The sequence below is a fragment of the Sebastes fasciatus genome, chromosome 10 (genome assembly GCF_043250625.1).
Source record: "Sebastes fasciatus isolate fSebFas1 chromosome 10, fSebFas1.pri, whole genome shotgun sequence".
NCBI lineage: Eukaryota > Metazoa > Chordata > Actinopteri > Perciformes > Sebastidae > Sebastes > Sebastes fasciatus.
Window position 1 is genome coordinate 10159146 of NC_133804.1, and position 23887 is coordinate 10183032.

General features: G+C 41.2%; 1 protein-coding gene across 2 annotated transcripts in view; it reads right to left on the reverse strand.

Moving 5' to 3' along the window:
- tenm1 (teneurin transmembrane protein 1) overlaps positions 1 to 23887 on the reverse strand; it is a 213779-nt gene that overhangs the window by 113143 nt on the left and 76749 nt on the right. For both annotated transcript variants that reach the window (XM_074648019.1, XM_074648020.1), the window contains one exon: positions 4687 to 4860. In XM_074648019.1, the coding sequence (XP_074504120.1) occupies positions 4687 to 4860 (174 nt within the window). The remainder of the gene's footprint in view (positions 1 to 4686; positions 4861 to 23887) is intronic.

Below are 23887 nucleotides of genomic sequence, written 5' to 3' on the forward strand. Positions count from 1 at the left end.
CAATTCCGCCGCTCCCGATCCTGATTTTTCGGCGCCGAGCCAACAAATCAAACAGAGAGCCTATCTTTATGGCATTGATGTTGACATAAAAACAACAACACTAAAAATACATGAACAGGAATACAAGCAGATTACTACCTTCCAATCATTCCGCTGAGCTTGTTTCATCTCCCCCCACTGTGTCATCAGTTTATATCAAAACAAGCAGAAACTGATAACTATCCTCCAATCAGTCTCCTCAGCTATCTTTATGCTCCCACTGTTATGTTGCTGCTTGTATTCATAGCGGCGCATCGAGAATAAAATCATTTATTCCAGAATAATAAAAAAAATGTTGCTGCTTGGTTTCTTTGTTTTGTAGACTAAAGTCATGACTAATAAGTTGTTTCATGAAAATCATATTTTAATGTCAGCAATTATTCAGCTTGTGCCACTTTTATGATGGATCTTTCAAACATCCTTCAAGTAGATTGGGCTCCATCAATCATCCTTCTCTCCTCCCATCACTCTCTCTGCCTACCTTGTTGTTTTTGTTTTTTTTCATTTCCATTCCCCGCAGCCTCCTCTCACCAGCCTTCGCTGTGTAATCTAGGGGATTGTGTGGTCTCTTGGTGTGAGAGGTGATGGGTACAGCAGGATGAGCGTGATAATCTGCCACACTGGATTACAGCCTAATCTCTAATCTCTCTGGCCCTCCTCTGCCCGGGGACCACCTCCGCCGTGCCAATTTTATTAATCTGAGCCCCCCCTGCATCAACGGCTTAAGCTTTGCCCATTTTGATTTCCCAGCTTCCGTCGAGCGTATAAAAAAAAAAAAAAAAGCAATAGGAGTTGAAACAATAGATTGTTGTGACGCAACACACGGAAGTGAATTCCGTGACCCCTGCGCGCTCTATCGGAGGATTTAGCTACTGATGAGAGCGTTAATCCTCAGAATGTGAGGATTCATCAAGAATAGTTGCTTTAGGGATGTCCCAGGTTGTCTAAATTGCAGCGGGTTGCAGTTTGGCTGGCGCGGTCTCTGTATAAGTGCTGAACATGGGCTCCAACAGCATCCAGTGTAATATCCATCAGAGGCAGTCTAAGCGTGAAGGTTGCCGTGTCCTGCCTGACTTCATGACCTGGAACACTCACAATTAATGTCCCGTGTCATGGGGTTAAATTGGTGTTAGTAATTCCTCTGGCTAGTTGAGAGACGGCCGAGTGGAGAAAGGCTATTCCAGTCACGTACTAGCTAAGAGGGAACATGATTAACCAATTACCTTGCCTTTCTAATAAATGAGTAATCAGTTCAAGGCTGATCTCTGGACTGATGTCTCTCTATCTTACCGGAACATTCATTGTGCCGACTAGTGTGTTATGCATGCAAGCCAGAGCTCTAATGCAATAGAGACTGATTGGAATTCATGCCAATGGATATATAGTCAGTCTCAACATGTTCCAATCATAATGTTTAAATGCTCGTATTTACATTTCAAGAAGAAATTCTAGTCTTCCTTCTATTCCATTAAGTGTGCTTCCATTAAATCCTCCAGCAAAAACAGTGTGTCCTTGGAGGATTTCTTCTATTTAGTGAAGTGTGCAGAAGGAGAAAAACAGAAGTACAATGAGCTGAATATTCTCAGGAAGGTATAGAAATTAGAATAGTATGTGACCTGACTCCACATTTGTGTATTTGAGCTGAGTGTGTGATGTCTTGGCACAGGGGGTGTTTAATAAAAGGTGGCTCAGAAAAGCAGAGCTTATTGTGAAAAGCCCTGTTTTATAACGCCTATAGCTACTGTGAGCAGACACTAACGTCTGGTTTACTTCATGACTTGATCACATCAATTCACGGTGAAGAAAATCACAGCCATCGCTCACAGCCACAGGGCAGCACATATCAAGTATATAATATTAGGGCTGAACGGTTTTGAAAAAACATGCAATTGTAATATGATTTGCGATATTTGAGGGAATGATCATTTTTACATCATTATTCTCATTTTCACTGAAACACATATTAAAATGATTATGGTGTGATTTATGCAGGAATCTATACCAAACAAAGATGGGTTTTTTTTAAGCCTGTAGAATATGATGTGTAGGCCAGCGCATCTCTGTAGCCAGCCCTGTCTCCTAAAAAGTACGTTCCCATACAACTAAACTGCATTCTCAATTTCATTTGGATGGAAACATATTTTGTCGTGGATTACCTCTGTCTTTGACGTATCGCAAATACGTTTGTAAGTCAGCGGACAGCCGCAGCGAGTGACATAGTACAACAAGCAACGCGCAGAGCAGGTGACCTAGTATATCGAGCGACCGTTAATGAAAATTAAATGGTATAATAATGAGAATAACAAGCGAGAAAGTCCACTACGGGCGGGTGGGTGATGTGATGTTATAAACCTAAACCTAACCCAGTAGTTTTGTTGCCTAAACCTAACTAAGTAGTGTTGTTGCGTATTTTTTTTTGTTTCAATTTACAACATTAACCACGTGTTTAAAACAGTAAATGTAATCCGTGAAAAATACGTTTCCCACAAAAGTAATTGAAAATGCAGTTTAGTTGTATTGGAGTGTAATTTTGTGGGAGACGGGTTGCTGCAGCACCACAATATTTAATTCAAAACGGTATTTTGACACACATTTCGCCTTTAATAAATATTGTGCCTCCTGTGATTTGAAAATTGTAGAAGGTCATATTGCAATTTTGATAAAATCTGGATTAATTGCGCAGCCCTATAACATAGTACAGTAAAAGCAAAGCAAAGCAAAATTTAACTTTTGGCAGCATGTTGTCAACCAGCTCAGGAACAACTAGAGATGAACTCAATACTGCTAAAATCCATTGTTAGTTCAAGCTGTTGCATTGCTTTGCTTACAAACAATACATCTTGGGTTCAAGTCAGGTGTTCATAATGTCGGCTTTCTTTGTACAACAAGTGCTAAAAAATGATGTGTAGATCTACAACATACCATTTAACGACGTTGCTATATCAAATAAGACTAAAGCTGGGTGATTTATTTTATAGAATTAAAGTAATTAGCCTTTGAAACTATCAGCAGGATTGTGCTTCTAACATCTTCCATAAGATGGAATTACTGTTTAAAGACTGACTGGCTGTCTGCTACCGTTGTATTTTTAACAGACTGATTTCTGGGTCTGTTTCTTTAATGTCATTTAGCAGACATTCAAAAAAACAAAAGAAATGGTGAACATGTTGGCTGCAGCTGCAGTGAGGCTACAGGGTGGCATCAAAGTTATTTGTTGGCTTTATATTAAATGCAGTGCATTTGAATACACATCCTGTTGGTTGACTGGAACACTGTTGCATATGCTTAAAAGAATACTAGCATTGCACTCCTATTGCATTGTCAGTGGACATTTAAAAACTAGAATCACCGCCTCGCCGTTGTATGCCTCCAGTACTCAGTCAAGTTGCAGTTTACGTCCATGTCTGTCCAATATGTCATCACTTTATCATATTAGACATTCGTCTGAAATTGTCATAATTAGGATAAGAATTCTTGAGTTATGGCCAAAAACATGTTTTGTGAGGTCACCGTGACCTTGACCTTTGACCACCAAAATCTAATCCGTTGATCTTTGAGGCCGAGTGGACGTTTGTGCCAAATTTGAAGAAGTTCCCTCCAGGCGTTCCTGAGATATCGCGTTCACAAGAATGGACTGGACGTACGTTTGTACAGATGGATGGACGTACAACCCAAAAACAGAATGTCTCCCCGGACACGGCCGCTGCCGACCTGGAGGCATAGAAAAGGATCAAGCTTGATACAGCAGAACCAGAGATAGAAGCGTTTTATATTCCACACATTCTTCTCCCTAATAAAAACCTGGCCCTTACATTACCCACAATGCAACCCAACTGGCAACAGTTCGGTCGGAGATTCGGTCGTGTTAGACCATTAGTGGCTAATGTAGCCTTGAGCTGCTAGCCTCAAGCAGAGATGAGGAGCGAGCTACAGAGGTCTGGTAAGCTCACTTCTTTCTAACTCCACACCCACACATATCTTTTCAATTTCAAACATGTAGTCTTCACCCCAACACGATTTATCAGACACCGCGCTGCCACAAAAGACTTTACTAACTTTTTTTTCCACAAATGCAGTAGTGCTCCCCAAGGCTCAGGCTGTAAACACACTTTCATTTGCAAAATCAGTGGAGTTCCCCTTTAACACTGAAATAAGATATGACCTCAGATTTTAATGCGGCAGTAAAGGCAACCTGCATGACCAAATGTGATAAATTTGACTACAAAAAGCCTGACGTGAAGCTAAGCCTAATAACTAGCCTGACCAGGACCAGAGGGAAACGTTTCTATGGTATCTTAGGTCGCACTTATTTAAACCTCATTTCCTGAAAATAAGTATGACTTTCTAAAATTAGCCTGGTTTTACTGGCGATCTTGCTTTATAAAACACCCTGCTGGTTTAACTGCACACTTGCCTTATTGCTTTTAAAACGTCACATAAATACAAAATAAAGGCAGCCAAGCACAGTTAAAGTGTGTGAAATGTTTAAAAGGCAGAGTTCATTCAATACGTTTTAATATTTACGAAACTGCAAATTAGGCGGCAGTGTTATATTTGTTTTGTTGTTACAGACGGCCGAATCCCGTCAATAGTTAAGTGCAGAACATCTGTTATTATGGTGTACACTGTGTATGTGTGCCGGCTCACCTCTGTCACCAGCGTGTGTGTTTTCAGGGTTGAGTGTGTCCAGCAGGTGGATGGAGCTGGTAGGTCTGGTTTTGCTGCGATCCTCCTGTTGATGATCTGCCGAGCTCAGGCCGTTCTCATACAGCTGGCTCTCGCCGTGCCGCAGATGCCAGGTCAGCCCTAACAGGTGGACCGCTGCACACACACACATACACACACACACACACACGCACAGTGACAGCCAAAGGGAGAGGAAAAAGCAGATAGAAAAGATCATTATTCAAGGCATGCAGAGAGGTGTGTCTGAATCTTCTTTAATGTCCATCTCAGAGTTTTCAGTTTATGTGCTTATTAGTTTCCGGCAAGGCAGCGGACAATTAACAAATACACAAAGAACACACGCGCGCACACACAAACGCGTCCGGTATCGGCACGTACACATGCGTACATGAGCACAGGACGTGGCAGGGGTGGGCAATTAAGGCAGATCTTCAGAGCCTGAGCCCAGGGCTGGTATTAAAGCGCTAACACAGTCTTTTATGCATGACTAATGATGCTTTGAAAGCTGCTGCCGATTCACAATCCATATGGGCCTTTTAAACAACAAAGGGTAGGGGAGGATGGGAGGATACTGGATTTCCCCTCCCACTCATAAAACTGTTTACTAGGACAACAATCCAGCATGCTGTTAAATAAAAAACAACTAACACCTGGCCATTAAGGAAATTAATTAGCGTCTTGCAAGGCTGTCAATAAAATGTCGAGTAAAACATTCACCTTCCTCTGACCAATCATCAGGTTCCATTCATGTGCGAATGTACTCCCAACACTGCTTTAGTTTCGTACTTTGGAGAATCTAAGAAGGTAATGTCCTTTTGCTGATGTGAAGAACAAAGCAAATGAAATAAATCATTGCAGGTTTTTTCTCCTTTGACACATTCGGAACATCAAACAAAAGCAAAGACTCAAATCACAAAGTTACTATGCGCTGGTGGCAGTCGGAGGATGGCTGCTGAATGCAGATCAAGGTAAGGAACTTCTAACGACTTCAAACGTCCTCGCTGTCTGTCTTCTTCTGTCTGCTGATTGCCGACACCCAGAAAAAGCACTTGACACGCGCTCGCTAACGCTCGCACAAAATGGCTGCTTAGGAAAAACAAATCCACAATTATAACAGCATGACCAACACAATCACACAGGTACGGCAACGCACTCACACGAGTGCATGAAATGTACCTGCTAGTTTCATGTATGCGTGCACTCACACCTACACGCTCGCCCACACTTGATCTCCAGCTGATGAGGAATACCTAATTAAAACTCCAGATAGTTCAAAGCCATTTGCAGTTACTTTCTGTTGCAGAAGAAGCACACGGAGAAAAAAAGAACCATTTTCTCTGCAAAGCAAATCTTTGATGAGCTCTGAGAGTTGAAGCCAATTGGGTCCCATGCTCCACTCTATGGCATCTATGGGGATCAGCAAATCATACATTTCAACTTCTGACTGGCCCTGGCCACTGTTGGTTTAGCTATCTACTCATGCACAATATGAGCTCTTCTAAGCAGAACACTGACGATTACTGGGGCCATGAGGGAGACGTCATGCATCATTTAGTTCAGACTAATTGAACTGTCAGCCTGTGACGAGACCAGACATGGACACGCGCAGATTCTTCACATCAGTGTGAAGTTGTTTCCCCCTCTTCACTGTAGTTTTTCTTATTTTCATTTTAAAAAGATGCAGCGTGGGGGATTTTCTCATTAACACGTCGCTGTGAAATCAGTTGTGATGACTCATTCTGATGATGGTGGGGGGGGAGGGGAGTATGACAAACAGTAACCCAAGTGATCTGCCTTGTACATTCAATTTCATGGGTTTAGTCTTCAGCAAAAGTCCCCTCTGGTTGTGTGGTACTGTAAGTACTCTATCTTTAGCAGACAGGTGGGAGAAAAAACAACAGCAGGTGGAGAAAAACACAGTCTGAATCTCATTTTATTTAACAATGATAGATTTAGAGACAATCCAGCAGAGATTCCCTTTTTAACTACAGCCCATTATCAACTCGCTTCCATTAGAACTAGAGAATGCATCAAGTAGAGTGCAGATTTCCACCAGGTGTTGTCTGCAACAACCACTGCTGTATTGTTTGATTGAATGAATACAAACCACAATTGCTCCCCATCTAGACCGCAAGCATATCAGCCGCGTTTTTTTACTTGCATGTTTTACGCAACAGATACTCTCATTTTAATATATGCAGCTGTCTGCAACGGCTCTGTACAGGCTCGTGTCTCAGCTGCGTATTGCCTGAAGCATTTTACGCGTCAAGTCTATTTTTCCGATAATATGCGCTTAAACTATAAACATTTAATCGTGATTAAACTCATGATTGTCCATAGTTTATCACGATTAATCGTAAATTAATCCCACATTTTCATCTGTTCAAAATGTACCTTAAAGGAAGATTTGACAAGTATTTAATAGTCTTATCAACATGGGAATGGACAAATATGCTGCTTTATGCAAACGTATTCATAGATTTATTATTGAAAATAAATTGAACACCAAAAAACAATGACAAATATTGTCCAGAAACCCTCACAGGTACTGCATTTAGCATAAAAAATATGGTCAAATCATAACATGGCAAACTGAAGCCCAACAGTCAACAACAGCTGTCAGTGTGTCAGTGTGCTGACTTGACTATGACTTGCCCCAAACTGCATGTGATTATCATAAAGTGGGCATGTCTGTAAAGGGAAGACTCGTGGGTACCCACAGAACCCATTTTCATTCACATATCTTGAGGTCAGAGATCAAGGGACCCCTTTGAAAATGGCCATACCAGTTTTTCCTCGCCAAAAGTTAGCACATTGGAGCATTATTTAGCCTCCTTACGACAAGCTAGTATGACATGGTTGGTACCAATGGATTCCTTAGGTTTTTCTTGTTTCATATGAAACCAGTGTCTTCACTTCACCAGCTTTAAAACTGAGCCCGCTACAACCTAAAAATCGCAAGTTGCATTAATGATTTAGTTTGCAGTGTTTATTCATGGGCAAACTGTAACCCACACTGTACATTTACTGCCACCAGACAACTTCAACGCTAACCTTTCCCCCTGCACCAATCGTCAACACTTGTCTGCCCTGAGCGCAGCCACCGTTTCTCTCTCTCGCTCAACCACACACACTAGGCACTGCCCCATTGAGCCAAGATCATATGCATCAGTGTTGATGAAAAAAATAGATCAGGAATAAAGGCTTACATAGGCGTGCAAATCTGGACAGAAACAATTCCTAATCCTTTAGTAGAAACAAGATTCCAAACTGAAGCAGTTGTTGATCACTCGCGGCCCCTACCGTCCGGTTAAGAGTAGTGAGGAGTCAGCAGTCATGACGGTATAAAACAGTCAATAAAATATGCATTCTAAAAGTGTGAAGCGCTGCAACCAAGAGAGGTCCTTGAGCATACGATCATTAATGAGCACAAAAAATATCAGGCTGATGGGTCCAGCAGTATGTGAGATTAGTTGTGGACAGACAGACAGATGCACACACTCACAATCGAACACATCATCTCCTCCCAGGCTTACGCTCGGCGGAGAGAATTAAACATGAAATATAGTGTTGCATCTACAAATGTAGGTTTGTATGCATCACCACTGTTTGTACTGCATTATATTACGCAGTGGAGTGGAACAACCTATCATGGTTTCATAAATTAGTCTGTAAGAGTGCTCAGTGAGGGATGACAAGTCATTCCCAAACTGATACATTTAGCATTTCCACCATTCAATCTCTCATGCTCCATTCTCTCCTCTCTTCCTCTCATCTGAATTGCTTTTCTTCCTTTCTTTGTTTTCCGGTGCCCCCCCCACACCTCCGTTAGCCAAGTGTTACCCACTCCAGTAATGACTCTGCAGCGACAGTCCTCACTTCTCCTCCTCACCACTCCATCCCTCCTTAAAGCCCCTCAGACCCTACTTCTCCTGCTCATCAGCCTCTCTCTCTCTCGGTCTCTCTCACTCTCTTGTTTTATGGCTGTTGACCTTTTGCTAGAACACTTAGCATCTAGGGCCACAGAGCGCACACACACACACACACACACACACACACACACACACACATACACTGAAGTGAGGAGGGATAAGGACCTGGGAACGTGATGAGGAGAGGATGGTGGTGAAGAGGGCAAGTTTGTGTGGATGCTCTTGTACTTTTGAGGAGCTGGTGTCCTCACAGCAATATTAAGAGCAGTGATGTCATGTTTGTTGTTCTTCACTTGACCAAGATAATTCAGGGTATTTAAAAACTGAGCACTTACGGAGCCACAGGCAAGGACAGGATTTGGGCTTGACTTTGGGGTTAAAGAGAGTGTTTTTTTACGTCTAGGATTCTGCAGTTTTTCCAAGGTTTGGATGGGCATTAAACTCCCCTAGTTGAATTAGTATAAAAGATGAGCAACCGTTGAGCATTTAGGATCAACCTCAGAAATTAAATTTGTATTAAAAAAATGCTGACTCAAGGTCCACTTACTGTAATAGCTTTTTCTAGGTGGACAGAAAGGGTTAGCTCAGTTGTCATGGAGATATATTGTTGTCAAGCTCCAGATAAAGCGAGTGAGTTTGGATCATTTTGTCAAATGAGCAACGGTGTTATAATATCTGGTTTGATAAAAGGTCAAACATACAAGCATATGTACATCAAAATGTACAGTGAGAAATCATTTACAACTTCCAAGCAGGGCCGGATAAACATGGGCCCTGCTTCCACCAGTATTTCCATGCTGGGATACTATCCTGCCTCCAGGATCGTAGTATTTAGAGCCAACTGCTACATCAAAATGATAAAAAGAAAGAAATCCATGATTTCTCAGAATAAAAGTTGAAATAATTCAAACTTTTAAAAAATGAATAAATAAATAAAATTTGCCAAAATTACATTTTACAGCTGTAAAAACAGACATTATCAGATTTTCAACCTTCCAACAGTCCTTGAACAGATCATGAGTGACGAACGCTTCTGTCAGGAAAAGCAACAAAATCAAAGATTAAAATTATGACATTTCATCAAAATCTCTTTATTCTACATGTCTCATTTAAAATTTCGCCAAAACTAAACCGTTTGCACTAACCAGTTCCTATGAAAAAAAAAATAATCAACTGGGAAGCCATGATGACTCGGCCGAAACCAACAATCACATGACAAAAACTCAGCGAAGCTTTGAACTGCAGAGGAGGACAAGACCAATTGCAAGTCGAGGTTGTAAAAAGTGTAAATAATTCAATATGTATAGCATGTGGAACATTTGGATGTGTTGTATATATAGATTGTGTTATTTCCATTTTTTTGTATTTAAATTATCAAAGCAATATATACTTCTTATGATTTATGGCATTATAACTGTGTTATACTGCACAGACTTATATATTGCAGTGAAAAATGAGGCCACAGTGAATAAAATGTGACAGGAGCAAAAAATGCCCTGAAACTGCTTGGGGTTCAGAGGGTTAAAACTGATGACAACAACATAAACATATGGTAGCGGGGGCTTATTTAATTATCCAGGAGAACTCTGGTGTTTCTATGTTTCCCTGTTGTTTTTTGTTGTTGTTTTTTTGGCCTAAAATATTTATTGGTCAGCTGATCATACAGAAAACGACAGGATACCAGAGGAGAAAGAGGACATAACTAACAAGTCCCCAGATGAAGTCGAACTGAGGACGTTGCAGTTATGCGGTTTGTATCGTAACCACTCGGCCACCCCTGCGCCCGGTGTTTCTAAGTTGAGGAACATTCAGAACATCATTAAAAGAAAAATCTAAAATGGGAATGTACAGTAGTAAAAAATACCTCTGAATTATCGGTTCCACTTACTTCTTAACTCCATTGCTTATAGGATTTGATAAATTTTTTATCCTTCGTGTGGGCGCATAAAATACATACACACTCACACAGACACACGCTTCGACACACCGTGCAGTCAGTTATGCGAGCAGCATGTGCTCAGCATGAACCTTCACTCTCGCTCTCTTTTTCCCCTGTCTGTCTATCCATCTCTCTCTAGTGTCCATCTTTCCCTCCTGCGCAAAAAACGCACATAACCATCACATGTTAGAGAGAGCGACTCCGAGCGAGTCCAGTCATTATAATAGGAGCGGCGGCGGCGGCGGCGGCAGCAGCAGCACAGTGGCGACAAGCGAGCAGCAGTGCAGCGAGCTAACAGGCCGAAGCCCTCGCACACATGAATCATTTATCAGTGTGACAGTGAGATGACTGCCAGAGGTAATAGGACGGCACAGCTGTGAGGGGGTTCTGTACTGTACCCTCGCTGTCGGCTACCCCGCAGAGATGTGCGCGGAAGATGTGGCAGGCTGAAGAGAACGACACAGGGGTGTAGGGAGAGAGAGTTAAGTGTTAAGAGAAAGATGTGCTTGATGTAGCTTCTTCTCAAACTACCACGGAGAGAAATGAGAGAACAGAAGAATCCAAGCTGGTGGAAATTTGTGGATGAAGTTGGCAAGGCTGCTGAGATAACAACCTCTCCATTACGGCTCTTGCACACGAACAGCTGGAATGCAAAGACGTGACGTGTGGGTGGCATATCTTTATTGTGATTGTAATAAATGGCAACCCTGAACCATTAAATTCTCTCCGCCATTCTTTCCAGATAGGCAGGTTTATATAAAAGCAGACTATTGGAGATGGTAGAAGCAGAGATAATGCTAGCTTGCAGTTGCTGCTGCAGTTGCTGCTATTGTTGTTGTCAGGCATGTGTGTGTCTCCAGATTAGATAGAAATGATTGTGGGCTCCAGTGATGATTAGATTTCACACTCGTGGTGGGAGAAAGAGCAGGAGATAGAGAAGGAAAATGTTGTGTGTGTGTCGGTGTGTGTGTGTGCATTCCTGTTTAATGCCTGTTACACTACGTGCAGCTATCTGGTGTTTGTAACAGCGCTGGGCTGGGGGTGCAGGACACAATGGGTGAGATTGACTGTGAATATACTGTCTTATCGATAACCATTACAGCCAAGGTAGCACTGCAGTCAGTTAAAAATGATTTATCAATACTCGCGCACAAGCGGAAACACACCCAGGCTTGATTGCCAAGCTCTTTTTCGCTCATACACACAGCAAAACCGCCGACTATATTCCATCTGACAACCAAAGACTACAGCAGGCTTTGCCCGGCAGCAAACACTTTCAAGAGCATCAGTCATTCGATTTAGTGTGTAGTTTAGCATGTACAGTAAAAGCAATTTCTCATCCAAGTTCTGCATGGCTGTGCCAGCCTCTAGCTAAGCCACAACTTCTGAGGGATGGGAGAAAGAAAAGGCAGAGAAGGGGGAAGAAGGGCAGAGGGAGATAAAAGACACAGGGATGTGGAGAGAGGGGAGTAAAGAAAAGAAGGAGAGAGACAAATGGGGAAAACAAGTGTGAAGGAGAGTGAAGGAGAGGGACTTCAGAGCCAATAAAACAAATCTGTGTCTAAGTCAACGCAGACTGAGAGCCCCGGGGTCTGCCTGCCCTCCCGCCTCTTTGCCTGTCGGCCCTCGCTCCACTCTGACAGACAAGAGGTGCTAAAGTGTTTTTCTGACTCCCCTCCGCCAGCCCCTTGAAAGCTACTAATACCACTGTCATGACTGTTTAAATGTGTATGTTTGCGCGCATGAGTGTGCGTCTGCTGACATTTGCTTGTGCGCAACGGCGGAGCCTCACTCGGCAAGGTCTCGTCTGGGATAAACCTCGGGACTCATCATCGCTGTGACCTTGCTAATCTAAAATGGGAAGTCCTGTTTGGATGAAAAGGGATAAAATGACAGAAAGACGGATAAAGGAAGAGCGGAGGTGGTGACACACTTCTCGACATCTCGAATGATGAGATTTGCTGCTGTATATCCTGCTGTTTATTTACCAGTAAAACTCGCCGCCGCTGTCATCTAGTTAGTCACGGTAGCGACAGTACACCAAGTCCAAACAGATCAGAGCTTCCTGCTTCACGCATGTCTCTGTTGTTCTTTCATTTCTAATCACGCCCACTCTCCCTTTCTGTCAGAGCCCCCACCACCACCACCACCACCACCACTCTCCCTGTCTGTCTCCCACTCGCTGTCTTACTGATCTGGTCCTTTTTTTTCTGAAAGCTGAGTCATGTTACAACAGACAGAATAGTGTTAAATGAGCAGGGGAGCGGCGCCATGTTAGATTCCCCTCCGGCAGTCACCATCAACCACCACTGAGTGCTAAAACACTGCAGAAAAACAGCGACTCGCAACTGCCGCTCAGTCACATACACAGCTCAAGCCTTGTGTGTTTGTGTGTGAGTGTGTGACTGCATTTGTGTGAGTGTCACAGAGAGGAGGAGAAAGTAAAAAGTGTGTGAGTGTGTGAGTTGCCGTGCATGTCCGTGTGCCCGCGTGTGAGCATGTACTTGCCTGTTGAACTATTGGAGCTATTGAGGCTATTTCATTGCAGCCTCTCTGACCTTCTGGAGACATTTTACCAAAGGGCTCTCTCTCGCTATTCAGAGCTTTTCTGACCAGAGTCTGTCTAGCCATTTAAAGCAATTTTACCAAAGGCTCCTGTAGCTGTTAGGGCAGTTTTAGCAAAGGCCAGCGGGTTTCTTAGAGTTGAATCAGACGACCAAAATAGAGGATTGAAAACAAAGAGAAACTGGACCAATCAATACAGACCCCAATGAGGCATGAAGCAGCCAGCTGAGAGAAGCTGGGGGTGAGGAGCACACACACAATCCCAATCACAACGCCGTGCAGGCACACACTTACACACTACATCTGGACTCAGTTACACGTGTGCATTCACTGTTTTTGGGTGTTTTTTGGTTGTTTTTTTTTACAGATTTTCACCAAAATAAAGGAACACAGTTTCAACCAATTTTCACCTTGAATTTCTGTCCTCGCGCATCCAAAGTAGTTGTTTCTTGCTGCAACAACACTGAACAACAACACCACAGTTTCCAGTAAACAAGATCAGAAAATATTTCCATGAATAGTAAGTGGAGAGAAAAAATGAGTGAAATAAACAAAACAAAACAATGATTTTTAAATCAAAATAAAAAAACTGTTCAGGTTTGAAAGGAAGTCCTTGGTATAGGATGGCAGTCTGCAAAAAAATCAACATGTCTTCAAGTCTGAAATTAAGGTGTGTAGGGTCTGAAATTAACTTATATCACTGCCTGCCACTGTGGTAGGCAAGTATTTTTTTTGTCTGCCACATATATTTTATACAAAAAACGCATGGTAAATTCCAATGTTTAAATTACACCGTAGCTTCAGGGAGGGTACTGTACACTGTACTGTAATGTACATTGTTATTGTCATCTATAGTGGTTATTTGCTTTAAAACACAATTCAAATGATGGGACTCAATTCTCTATTCCCATGCCTAGCATTTTCCCTGCCTGCCAAAGTGGCAGATGGCCTGATGATATTACCCGCCACGGCCAACAATTTACCCGCGTTTGGCGGGTGGCGGGTGCTAATTTCAGACCCTGAGGGTGTGTCACACCCTGATGAAGTGTTGACGACTTGTTGAGTCGAAACGCGTTGGTGGGTGTTATCCATTTCTTAATAATAAAGGATTTTTAATTAACAATCAGAGTGCCTCATATTTTGGACTTCCTTTCAATGTAAGCTGGACATTCACTGTTTTTTTTGCCCCATCTTTGAAGAGCACCTGTTTTTTTACTTCAACATTTTCAACATCGAGTTTCAGGACCCAGTACAGCACTCCCCATTTTTTATTCAATGATTTTAAAATCTGGTGTAACAATTGAATATAATCACCAATAAATTATCAGATTTAAAAAAAAAAAATCTTTTAAAAAAACTGGAAACTGAAAATAATGAGCCTTGAGTATATAATACATATACACGCACATACAGTCCCCTAAAACACACACATGGGCACAAATGCAGGCAGACACAGTGACACAAAGGTGAAGGCCCTCTCAGTGTGAGCTATAATTATGGAACAGATTGAAAACATCTGTTGAGACAAAGAGAATAAAGCCAATACCCAGTGCAGAACACGGCGGCAATGCTGTACTGTGATTGAGTCACTGTGTGTGACAACGGTTTTTGTGTCCAAACTGAACTGTGCTGAGCCAGAGCACTCCTAATAGAAAGGGTTACAGTTTCCAGGCCCTACTGGAAACAAGCTGTAGCAGCCAATCTTACCCACTCAGCATTGCTGAGTAGATAATTGGTTGCCAGTTGCCCTCCTTGACAGAGCTGCACAATGAAGAGGATCGCCGCTGATCCCGGACAAAAAAGGCGACCACCTGTTCAAAAACCTTCCTTTGGGAGACGGTAACATTTCATTAGGACCGGCCCAACACAACAGCTTCGTCCTGACAGCCATCACTAGATTCAGCTGCCCCTCTGACTTTACCTCTGCACACTATCTATGGCCTCCTGCCCACCACCTGCTATCAGAACAGACTGCAATCCCCACGGTTACTGTTTACTCCACTGAGGTTATTATTACCTCAGTCTGTTAGTTTCCACAGTTTTGCATTCATCATATTATACTCTCTTCACCACCAACCTATAGCTTCTGGAACTGATGTCACTAAATGTACAAAATTGTGTGACGCATTTTCACCTACTCAGTGCAGCCATCACAATGTACAATACAGTATGTGTGCGATGGCCTGCAGTGCAGATCGTGATGTCTGATTGCAGACAGGGCACAGCTCAAGCTGAATAAAAGTAGCAGATCTTCAGCAGAGTGAATCAGCACATTTGAGCTTTTCCAATTTACTGCAGACTTACTATCCTTTTATATTGGGCATGTCTTTTCTTGCACATGGATTCGTTCAAAGTCTTTTTCCTTTATGTCGGTACACGAAAAAAATCAGGCCAAGGAGTTTTACTCCGAGTCTTTCATTTGGGACACTTCCTTAAAAGACGGGGGGGATCTATTGGCAGAAATGTAATATAATATTAATAAATATGTTTTCTTTAGCGTATAATCACCCGAAAATAAGAATCGTTGTGTTTTCGTTACCTTAAAATAAGCAATTTATATCTACATAGGGAGCGGGTCCTCTCCATGGAGTCCGCCATGTTACAACGCCATGTTTCAACAGTAGCCCAGAACAGACAAACCAAACTCTGTTAACTTTTCCTACTTGGACCGGAGTTGATAACGTTACTCGCTACCGTTGCCACCGCTCTCTCTCTCGCTTCACCACTCACTTCCCACGTACACACACACACTCTAAGCACTCTGTGCTTATAACAACTGACTCTAGAGAGGGCCATTTGCGTCGGTCATCTTAGCAATCCTACACACTTGGCACCTAGGAGAAGTAGTAATCTGCAACCTCACCAGAAAACACCAGAACCTACTAAGGATGTCCCGGATACCATTTTTTGGGCTTCAAAGCTTTGGTGAGAAATATTCGAAAGTATTCTAAACTTCGCGGAGCAGTGTGGCACGGAAGGCTAACGTGTTCTTCTGTCTCCATCTCCCTCGTTTCAGTGCCGCTGCTGCACTACTGCACACACACGCATCTCTACAGACAACAAACAGCAACGTCCTTCCGAGAATAACTAATAATTATTGATGTTGAATATGAGGAATAAATCATATGGGATTATTCCTTATTTCATAGGCTATTTTGGGATTCATACATAATTATCACATACTTATGTATTAAAAAAATAAATAAAAATCAAGCATTCGAATAGTGATTTGGAGGGCAAATACCATGGCAATGTTTGAAGCTTCGAAGCATTCGGGTCAGCCCTACATCCTACACACTGTTCCTTTAATTGCTGCACATAAAGACTGAATCTGAAACGTATGAAAAATGAGTTTGATAAAATACACAACACTATACTGTACCATTTCTGATGCTATTTTTCAACCAAGTTACTGTGCAGTTGCAATGTTCATAATAGCTGCAGTACATAAATCCTGATTTGCTGTTGGTGACTTTAGCTTAAAGGAAAAAAAGATAAAGCTCTGCCTCACTGGATCCACCAATAGTCATGCTTTTCTATCTCTATTCTGAAGGACGTTTCATTGCTGTAGTATGTGCGTTTACTAAAACACTATAACGAGAGCCAGGAGCACTGGTGCTGAAGATGGACAGAGCTAGCCGGCTATATGGCGAGTAGAGAATCAGTGCGGCATCACTACCAGCCTTAGAGCAAAGTAGGCTTTCCTTGGGCCTGACAGTAGGGATGAGGAATATGACAATATATACTGAGACAAAAAACATTTGTCTACACAGTAAGAGATTTAGTTAGACCATTTATTATATGGTAGCCATCACCCTCTAGCAACAATAGCTCCCTCATACACCTCAGTCCAAGATACTGTATAAACAACTGCATTATGAGGGACCCAGAATGGCCAGGAATATTATTTATAAAACAATAAAAAGGGATGGCTTACTGCTTTTCCTGCTGTACAAAGATGTAGGCTTATTGTATCCCCTAATAAAAGGTCAACTACCCTGTCAAAAGAGTCTTTTATTTAACCTTTAGAAGCACATCTGTATCCTTCATGAGCTCACCTTGTCTCATGTCTTCACCAGACATCAAATGCTAGAGGACCTGCTGCTGATCTCTCTGTGGCAATATCTCACATTATATACACTTAATCTAAAAGTGGACATACCATCTGATTACATTATCAATTTATGTAAACGTGTACCACTATAAATTCAGCCTCCATCCGCCCTCAACTCCACACTCCTCCGCTCTTGTGCACAACTTCGTCGCTGGATATATAAAAACTTTTCAGAGCCCTTGAGCGCTTTTGTTTAAAAAAAAAACGAGCCTGTGCAACAAAATCTAGCAACTCTTTGAGCAGGCATCAGCAAACTACTTTCCTCAGGTACTTTCATCAGCTAACAGCTCTCCAGTTCACAATAACAGCTGCTAGTTATGCAAGTTGAGAGCCAGGTTCAATCAACAAACCAGGCAGTAAAAGCAGTAAACGTATTGGTTTCCCTCCTTCACCCTCCACACACACACCAAAAACTGAAGGGCTTTCTTAGCTATATTTAGAAGCAATAAAAAGCTAACTTTAATTGTTTAATTTGTGTTGTCTTTTTTGCTTTCTAAAACTGCTTCTGTCTGGGTCTCAAAAATAGACCACATCCCAATATAAACAGATAACCAGTCAACAAAACGCACACACTGGAACTGTCAAGTAATGTTAGCTAGTAACTAGTGATGTGTCGGTCGCGAACGAGCCGGTTCAAAGAGCCGGCTCTTTTAAGTGAACGATTAGAGCCGGCACCCGTCCGAGAGTCATCTTTTATTTTCTTTACTTAATTCAAGGAAGATTGATAGGATGAACTTTTCCGCGCCACAGGCACTCCATGCACTGACTGTGACTGAATGTTGTGTTAATGATGTCCGTGTGACCAATCAGGTGATGACAGACAAGGATCATAACATCAAGCAGTGAGGGGTGGAGGTGCACGGCGCGCTGACGGTCTACAGCAGGGGTGCCCAATACGTCGATCGCAATCTACCGGTCGATCGCAAAGGTAGTGTGGGTAGATCGCATGGCATTAAAAAAAAAATAATAATTTAATTTTTTTTTTTTTTTAAATAGACGTCAGCCAACAAATTGCAACACTGTTTCACCTGAACTCATCTGGAGTGGAGGATGAGATTTTGACACTACAAGCTGACATTCAGCTTAAGTCCAGGGCTCATGGACAGTTCTGGAACTTACTCACAGAGGAAAAGTACCCCAACATGAGGAAATGTGCTACCTCCTTGACTGCATTATTCGGCTCCACTTATTTATGCGAGTCAGCCTTTTCCCACATGAAGATTATTAAGTCCAAATACCGTCCCACCTTGACTGATGATCATTTGGAAGTGTGCTTGAGGCTGGCTATCAGCAGCTACTGTCCGGACTATGCATCCCTGGCTGATTCCATTCAGTGCAAGTCATCAGAGTAAGGTAATGACAAAAAATGTACAGAGTTATATTGTACAATATGGGTTCATGCAGTTATGCAAGGTACACCAACATATATTGTACATATAAAGAATACTCAATATATTTATTAATAAATATATGTTTTGCATTTTTATAGTAGGTAGATCATTTTGACTTGGTCATTTTATAAGTAGCTCGCATGCTGAAAAAGTGTGTGCACCCCTGGTCTACAGGTACAGAGCAGGAGGAAGAGGAGGAGCGAAAGAGAGAGAGGAGTGCGGTGCGCGGAAACGAAGCAGCATGTACAATTACGGTATTCTGGAAATTATAAAGTTTAGTATAATTATATTAAATAATTTAAGTGATTTATGTGCACACATACTAATCATAGGTCAAAACAGCGCTAAATTTGGCTGAATTATAAAAGGCAGAAGTGGTAAAATGAAGAGCCGTTTGGGAGCCGAAAGAGCCGGCTCTTCTTTGGTAAGCTGAGCCAAATGATCTGGCTCACTAAAAAGAGACGGAATTCCCATCACTACAAGTAACTCACCTTTCCTCTGACAGATACATTTCCCTCCTTTGCTTTTGTGTTTCTCTTTTCTCTTTTGTGTTTGCCTGCTAACTAGCAGCCTTTAATATGCGGTAACTGTAACGCAACATCGACGCAGTTAACGCTAGCTAAATACGCCATGAAATACGTACGGTGGGTCAAATCTGACCTAATTAGCGCAAATGCGGACTGAACCAATTGCGTCCTATCAAGGGGGTCCCAGTAGGTAGAGGGCAGCCAATTTTTTTTGTTCTTGGCTCCTAATGCAGTGTGTCACCTATTTATATTTTCAGCAGATGTTAGTTTATTTATTACCTTAATTACTTATGAACTTGAAACTGTAAAGCAATCAAAGCTATTTAGCATAGGTCTTTCGAGGGCCACCTACAACTTTTGGGCAGTTACACTAATATTGTCCTATAAAAAAGCCTTTATGTGACAGTGCACTTGTAACTGACCCAATTGATATTTATACAAATTTGAAATTTAGAGTAAAAGTGTGTTTTGTTTTTTTCTAAGTTGAAAGACACAAATTTCCTTAATAGTTATTATTCACATCAAACATGTTAAATATTACAATAAATAATTTTGTCCACCTCACAACGTGGTTAATGATGGACAAGATTGTTAAAAATCCCTCACTGTCGATAGCCAATAGGTGCATTCTGTTTGGCTCACACATTAGCACAGCAATAGTGACAGCAGGCTGTAGCAAACGCCAGTGTTTACACCATAACCTCTTGTGTGACTGTCAGCAGATGCAGCAGCTGAAAGAGGGAAAAATTCCCATCATGTCACGTCTGTGCTATCTGTGGTCACACATTTTGACTCTCACAAAAATGATACAATATCTCAGGTGGCTTATTTCATATTATTTCCAAATGTTAGCTTTGTTCACTACCTTTGGCTTTAGCATTTAAGTCGTTACCTTTCCGTCTGGTTGTTGTGGTTTATTATGGTGGACGGAAGCTGCCAAAATAAAAAATAAATAAATAAATGACTCAATAAATTAATAAATATGTCATTTAACATAGCAAAAAATAATATTAAAAACAAATTTAGCCATTAAAGTGGCAGTAGGCAGTTGAAATTTCATATAACCTTTCAGCATATTGTAATTCAAGTGTTCTGAGAGATAACTAGACTTCTGCTCCTCCTCATGGCTCTGTTTTCAGGCTTTCAAAAATCTAGCACGTGACGGAAGACTTTGACCAATCACAGGTCATTTCAGAGAGAGCGTTCCTATTGGCTGTGCTCCGGTCATGTGACCGGTGCTTGGCCTTCCTTCATCCAAGGTCAGCTCTGACTGCTTGTTTTCCTCCGGTCTGTGAAATCTTGCAGATGCCGTTAGGAGCACCGGAGGACACATGCTTTTTTTCAGGTTACCTGTTTCATGTACTACTGTCAGGATATAGCGACCGTTTTATAAAAATAACTTTTTCTAATCTCAACTACTTCAGCTTTAATTAATTGATCAAATGTGATGTGCTTCTTTATTTATTTATCTTTGTATTAACGCCCTTATTTATTTACTCTTCGTGTTTAATTTTCCCTTTTATTCATTTATGTATTGATTTTTAAAGGTATTTATTTATTTTTGCATTTATTTATTTTATTTATTTATGTATTTTTTACTACATTTAATGACATACAGTATTTATTTATTTATTTATTGAGTCATTTATTCATTTATTTTTCATTTTGCCAGGTTCCGTCCTCCATAGTTTGTCTATGAGCACAGAATTAGATGAGGCCTTATGTAGTTTTGTGATTGTGTATCTTGCAGTGTTCCTGTTGTGTTCCAGCATCCTACAATGAAAAAAAAAAAGAATCCTGTCTAACAATGATGCTCCAAGGTCTCACACATCCTTATGGTCGTATATATTGTTGTAAATTGTGAGTGTTTGTCAGAGTAAATGTCTTCTTGGTGTGACGTATGGTTGGCATAATGTGCTCCTGAGCTCCCAGTTGTAATTTTTCCAACTTGTTAGCGAGGGTGGTCAACACCACAGAATAGAAACAAGCACTTAATTCATGATAAGCTATAATCAGCCTGGTGCTTTGAGACAGCCCCGGCTGGCTAGGACGTTTGGAGGAGAAATCCAGATCAAGAGGGAGCGACTTAAGTACTCTCATTCAGTTCTAGCCACCAAGCACATAGTTAGGGCTGCAGGCAAAGTTTTTTTCATAATCAATTCATTTGTTGAATAATCAGATATAAGGTCTAAAATATAAAATCATCAAATCATCAAATTTGCTTGTTTTGTCCAACCAACAGAGCAAAACCAAAAGATGTTCAATTTACAATGACATAAAACAGTAAATGATCACATTTAAGAACCTGAAAGCAGAAAATATTTGACATTTTTGCTTTATAAATTACTCACATGGGTAGTCGATAGAAATTGTTCACCATTAGTTCATCGATCAATTCATTTGCGTCAATTCATTAATAGGCAAAATCATTTCAGCATCACTGCAGGCTACACATTACATAAACATTATTAGCAGTTTAATCAATTAGTGGGCTGACAAGATCAACACAATTATTTTGATAATCAATGAATCGTCTCTGTAATTATTCAAGTGAAAATGCCAAACATTTGCTGCAGTTTCAAAAAACGGATGTGCTGTTTTGCTTTATACTCTTGTAAACGAAATATATTTGTTGAGCAAAACAAGACATTTGAAGGCATCACCTCAGGCTCTGAGGAAACCAAATCATGAAAACACAGTGCAGATTTATCGATAATAGAAATAATCAGGCCTACTTGTAGCTCAAATAAAAACACAGCCACACACACATTGTCTTTTTTACTTGCAAGGCTGCACTGAGTTTGACCCCTGTGAATAATGGCTAACTTTTAAGGCAGATGTTTTGAATTGCCATCAAACTGTGAAAGCAGATTTACTGAAAGAAATAGCGTGAAAGTAATGAACTTAAAGGCACTAACGACTCATTTGGTTCTTTATGGAACCGCCAGGACCCCTGAAGCAGCACGTACTGAACAACAGAACAATAAAGAAGATCTTAGCTTAAAGTGAACACTGTCCACACAGCTGCTTCCCTATTCACCACATCTTCTTCTCCATGCACATTAATCTCTATTTCAATATTATAAATGTTGTTAACCTGTTTCCACCCCTACCCTCCTATCTGTATGTCTTTTTTTTGTTGCAGATAAAATAAAATAAAGTGTCCGTTGTCTGTGTCCCTGTCTGTGCAAGTGGCTGAAATGTGATTTGGAGGTGATTATTTGATTGCAGGGTGCTTCTGACTTGCTCATTTCACTTGCGTCAGAAGCTTCTTCCCTGTTGCCATAGAGATGATTATCTTTCATAACTGACACATCCCGCCCTCTCCTCATATTTGATTCAACAACCGAGGATTGTAACTGTTTAAAACAGCAAGACATTCATTAATGCAGAAAATACTCTAATTAGCTTTTTTTTTTGACAGCATGATAGAGCAATAGTAGGAAGTTTTTTTTTTTTTTTTGCAGAGGCAGAATTTAAACGAGGCTTAGAATAGAAATGAGTTACTGGTAGTGTTGTCAGTAGCAATATTCTTCAAGATTACAGATGCAATCTTAATCTGTCCTCTATCTCTCCTTAAATGCCCCGTTCGCTATCATAATGCCTGCTCCTCGTATCTGATGGCCGTGTTGTGCTTAATAACAAGCTACGACTGCAGGAGGGAGGGGTACGTTGGGAGATAAACAAATTAACAAAGCTATTCGCGGGCCCTGCAACACCGGGGGGTATGGGAGGAGAGGAAAGAGGGCAGTAAAGAAAGAGAGGAGGACTGCCTTAGCTAATCACAACAGGGGGGCATACAGCACACCGCAATCACTTAGGCACAGCATTATCTCTGCAATCATGCGTCCTCCTATTATTGTGCTAATTGGAAACCTTAATTTCAGACATAATATTATTGCCTCATTATTTGCCGGGGTTACTTTTCTCCCAAATGAATAAACATGTCACATAAGTTTCAACAAAAGAGCTTAAAGGACTGGCAATGAATTTGAGGTGGGTATTAAGAACTGGTCCCAAACTGTCAAAAAATGAGGATTTAGCCTCTAATCATCAATGTCAGATGTGTTTATTATTGAATTATTAAGACCAAAGTGGGGCATACGGTTCGATTTGGCCTGCCAGATGTTTCTGGCAAAAAAAAGAAAAAAGAAATTCAATTAAAAGACCTGCGGGATTGATCTCGACCGACTTCACCGTCTTTCGGAAGTTGTAGCAGGCTGTCTTAGAGCTAGAGTGAACACTGGTATCATATGAAACGAGATCTAAACCTAAGGAATCCATTGGTACCAACCATGTCACACTAGCTTGTAGGGAAGGAGACTAAATAACGCTCCAAAGTAAGTTCCCAAGTAAAACTAGCCTGGCCATTTTCACAGGGCTCTCCTGACCTCTGACCTCAAGATATATGAATGAAAATGGGTTCTATTGGTACCCACGAGTCTCCTCTTTACAGACATTCCCACTTTATGATAATCCCATACAGTTTGGGGCAAAAAACAAGCAGTTTTTTAACTGTGTTATTTTCACCTTTTCTAAATATGGTGTATTTGAATATTTTCTGCATACTGGGGTCCCTAAACAGAATTGGAATTACATAAACTGGATTTGACTGTAAATGAGACCAATTGTATTCAGCAGGTGGGTTGTAAGGGGTTAACTATGTAAAAGCTAAAAGAATATACAATTAGTGG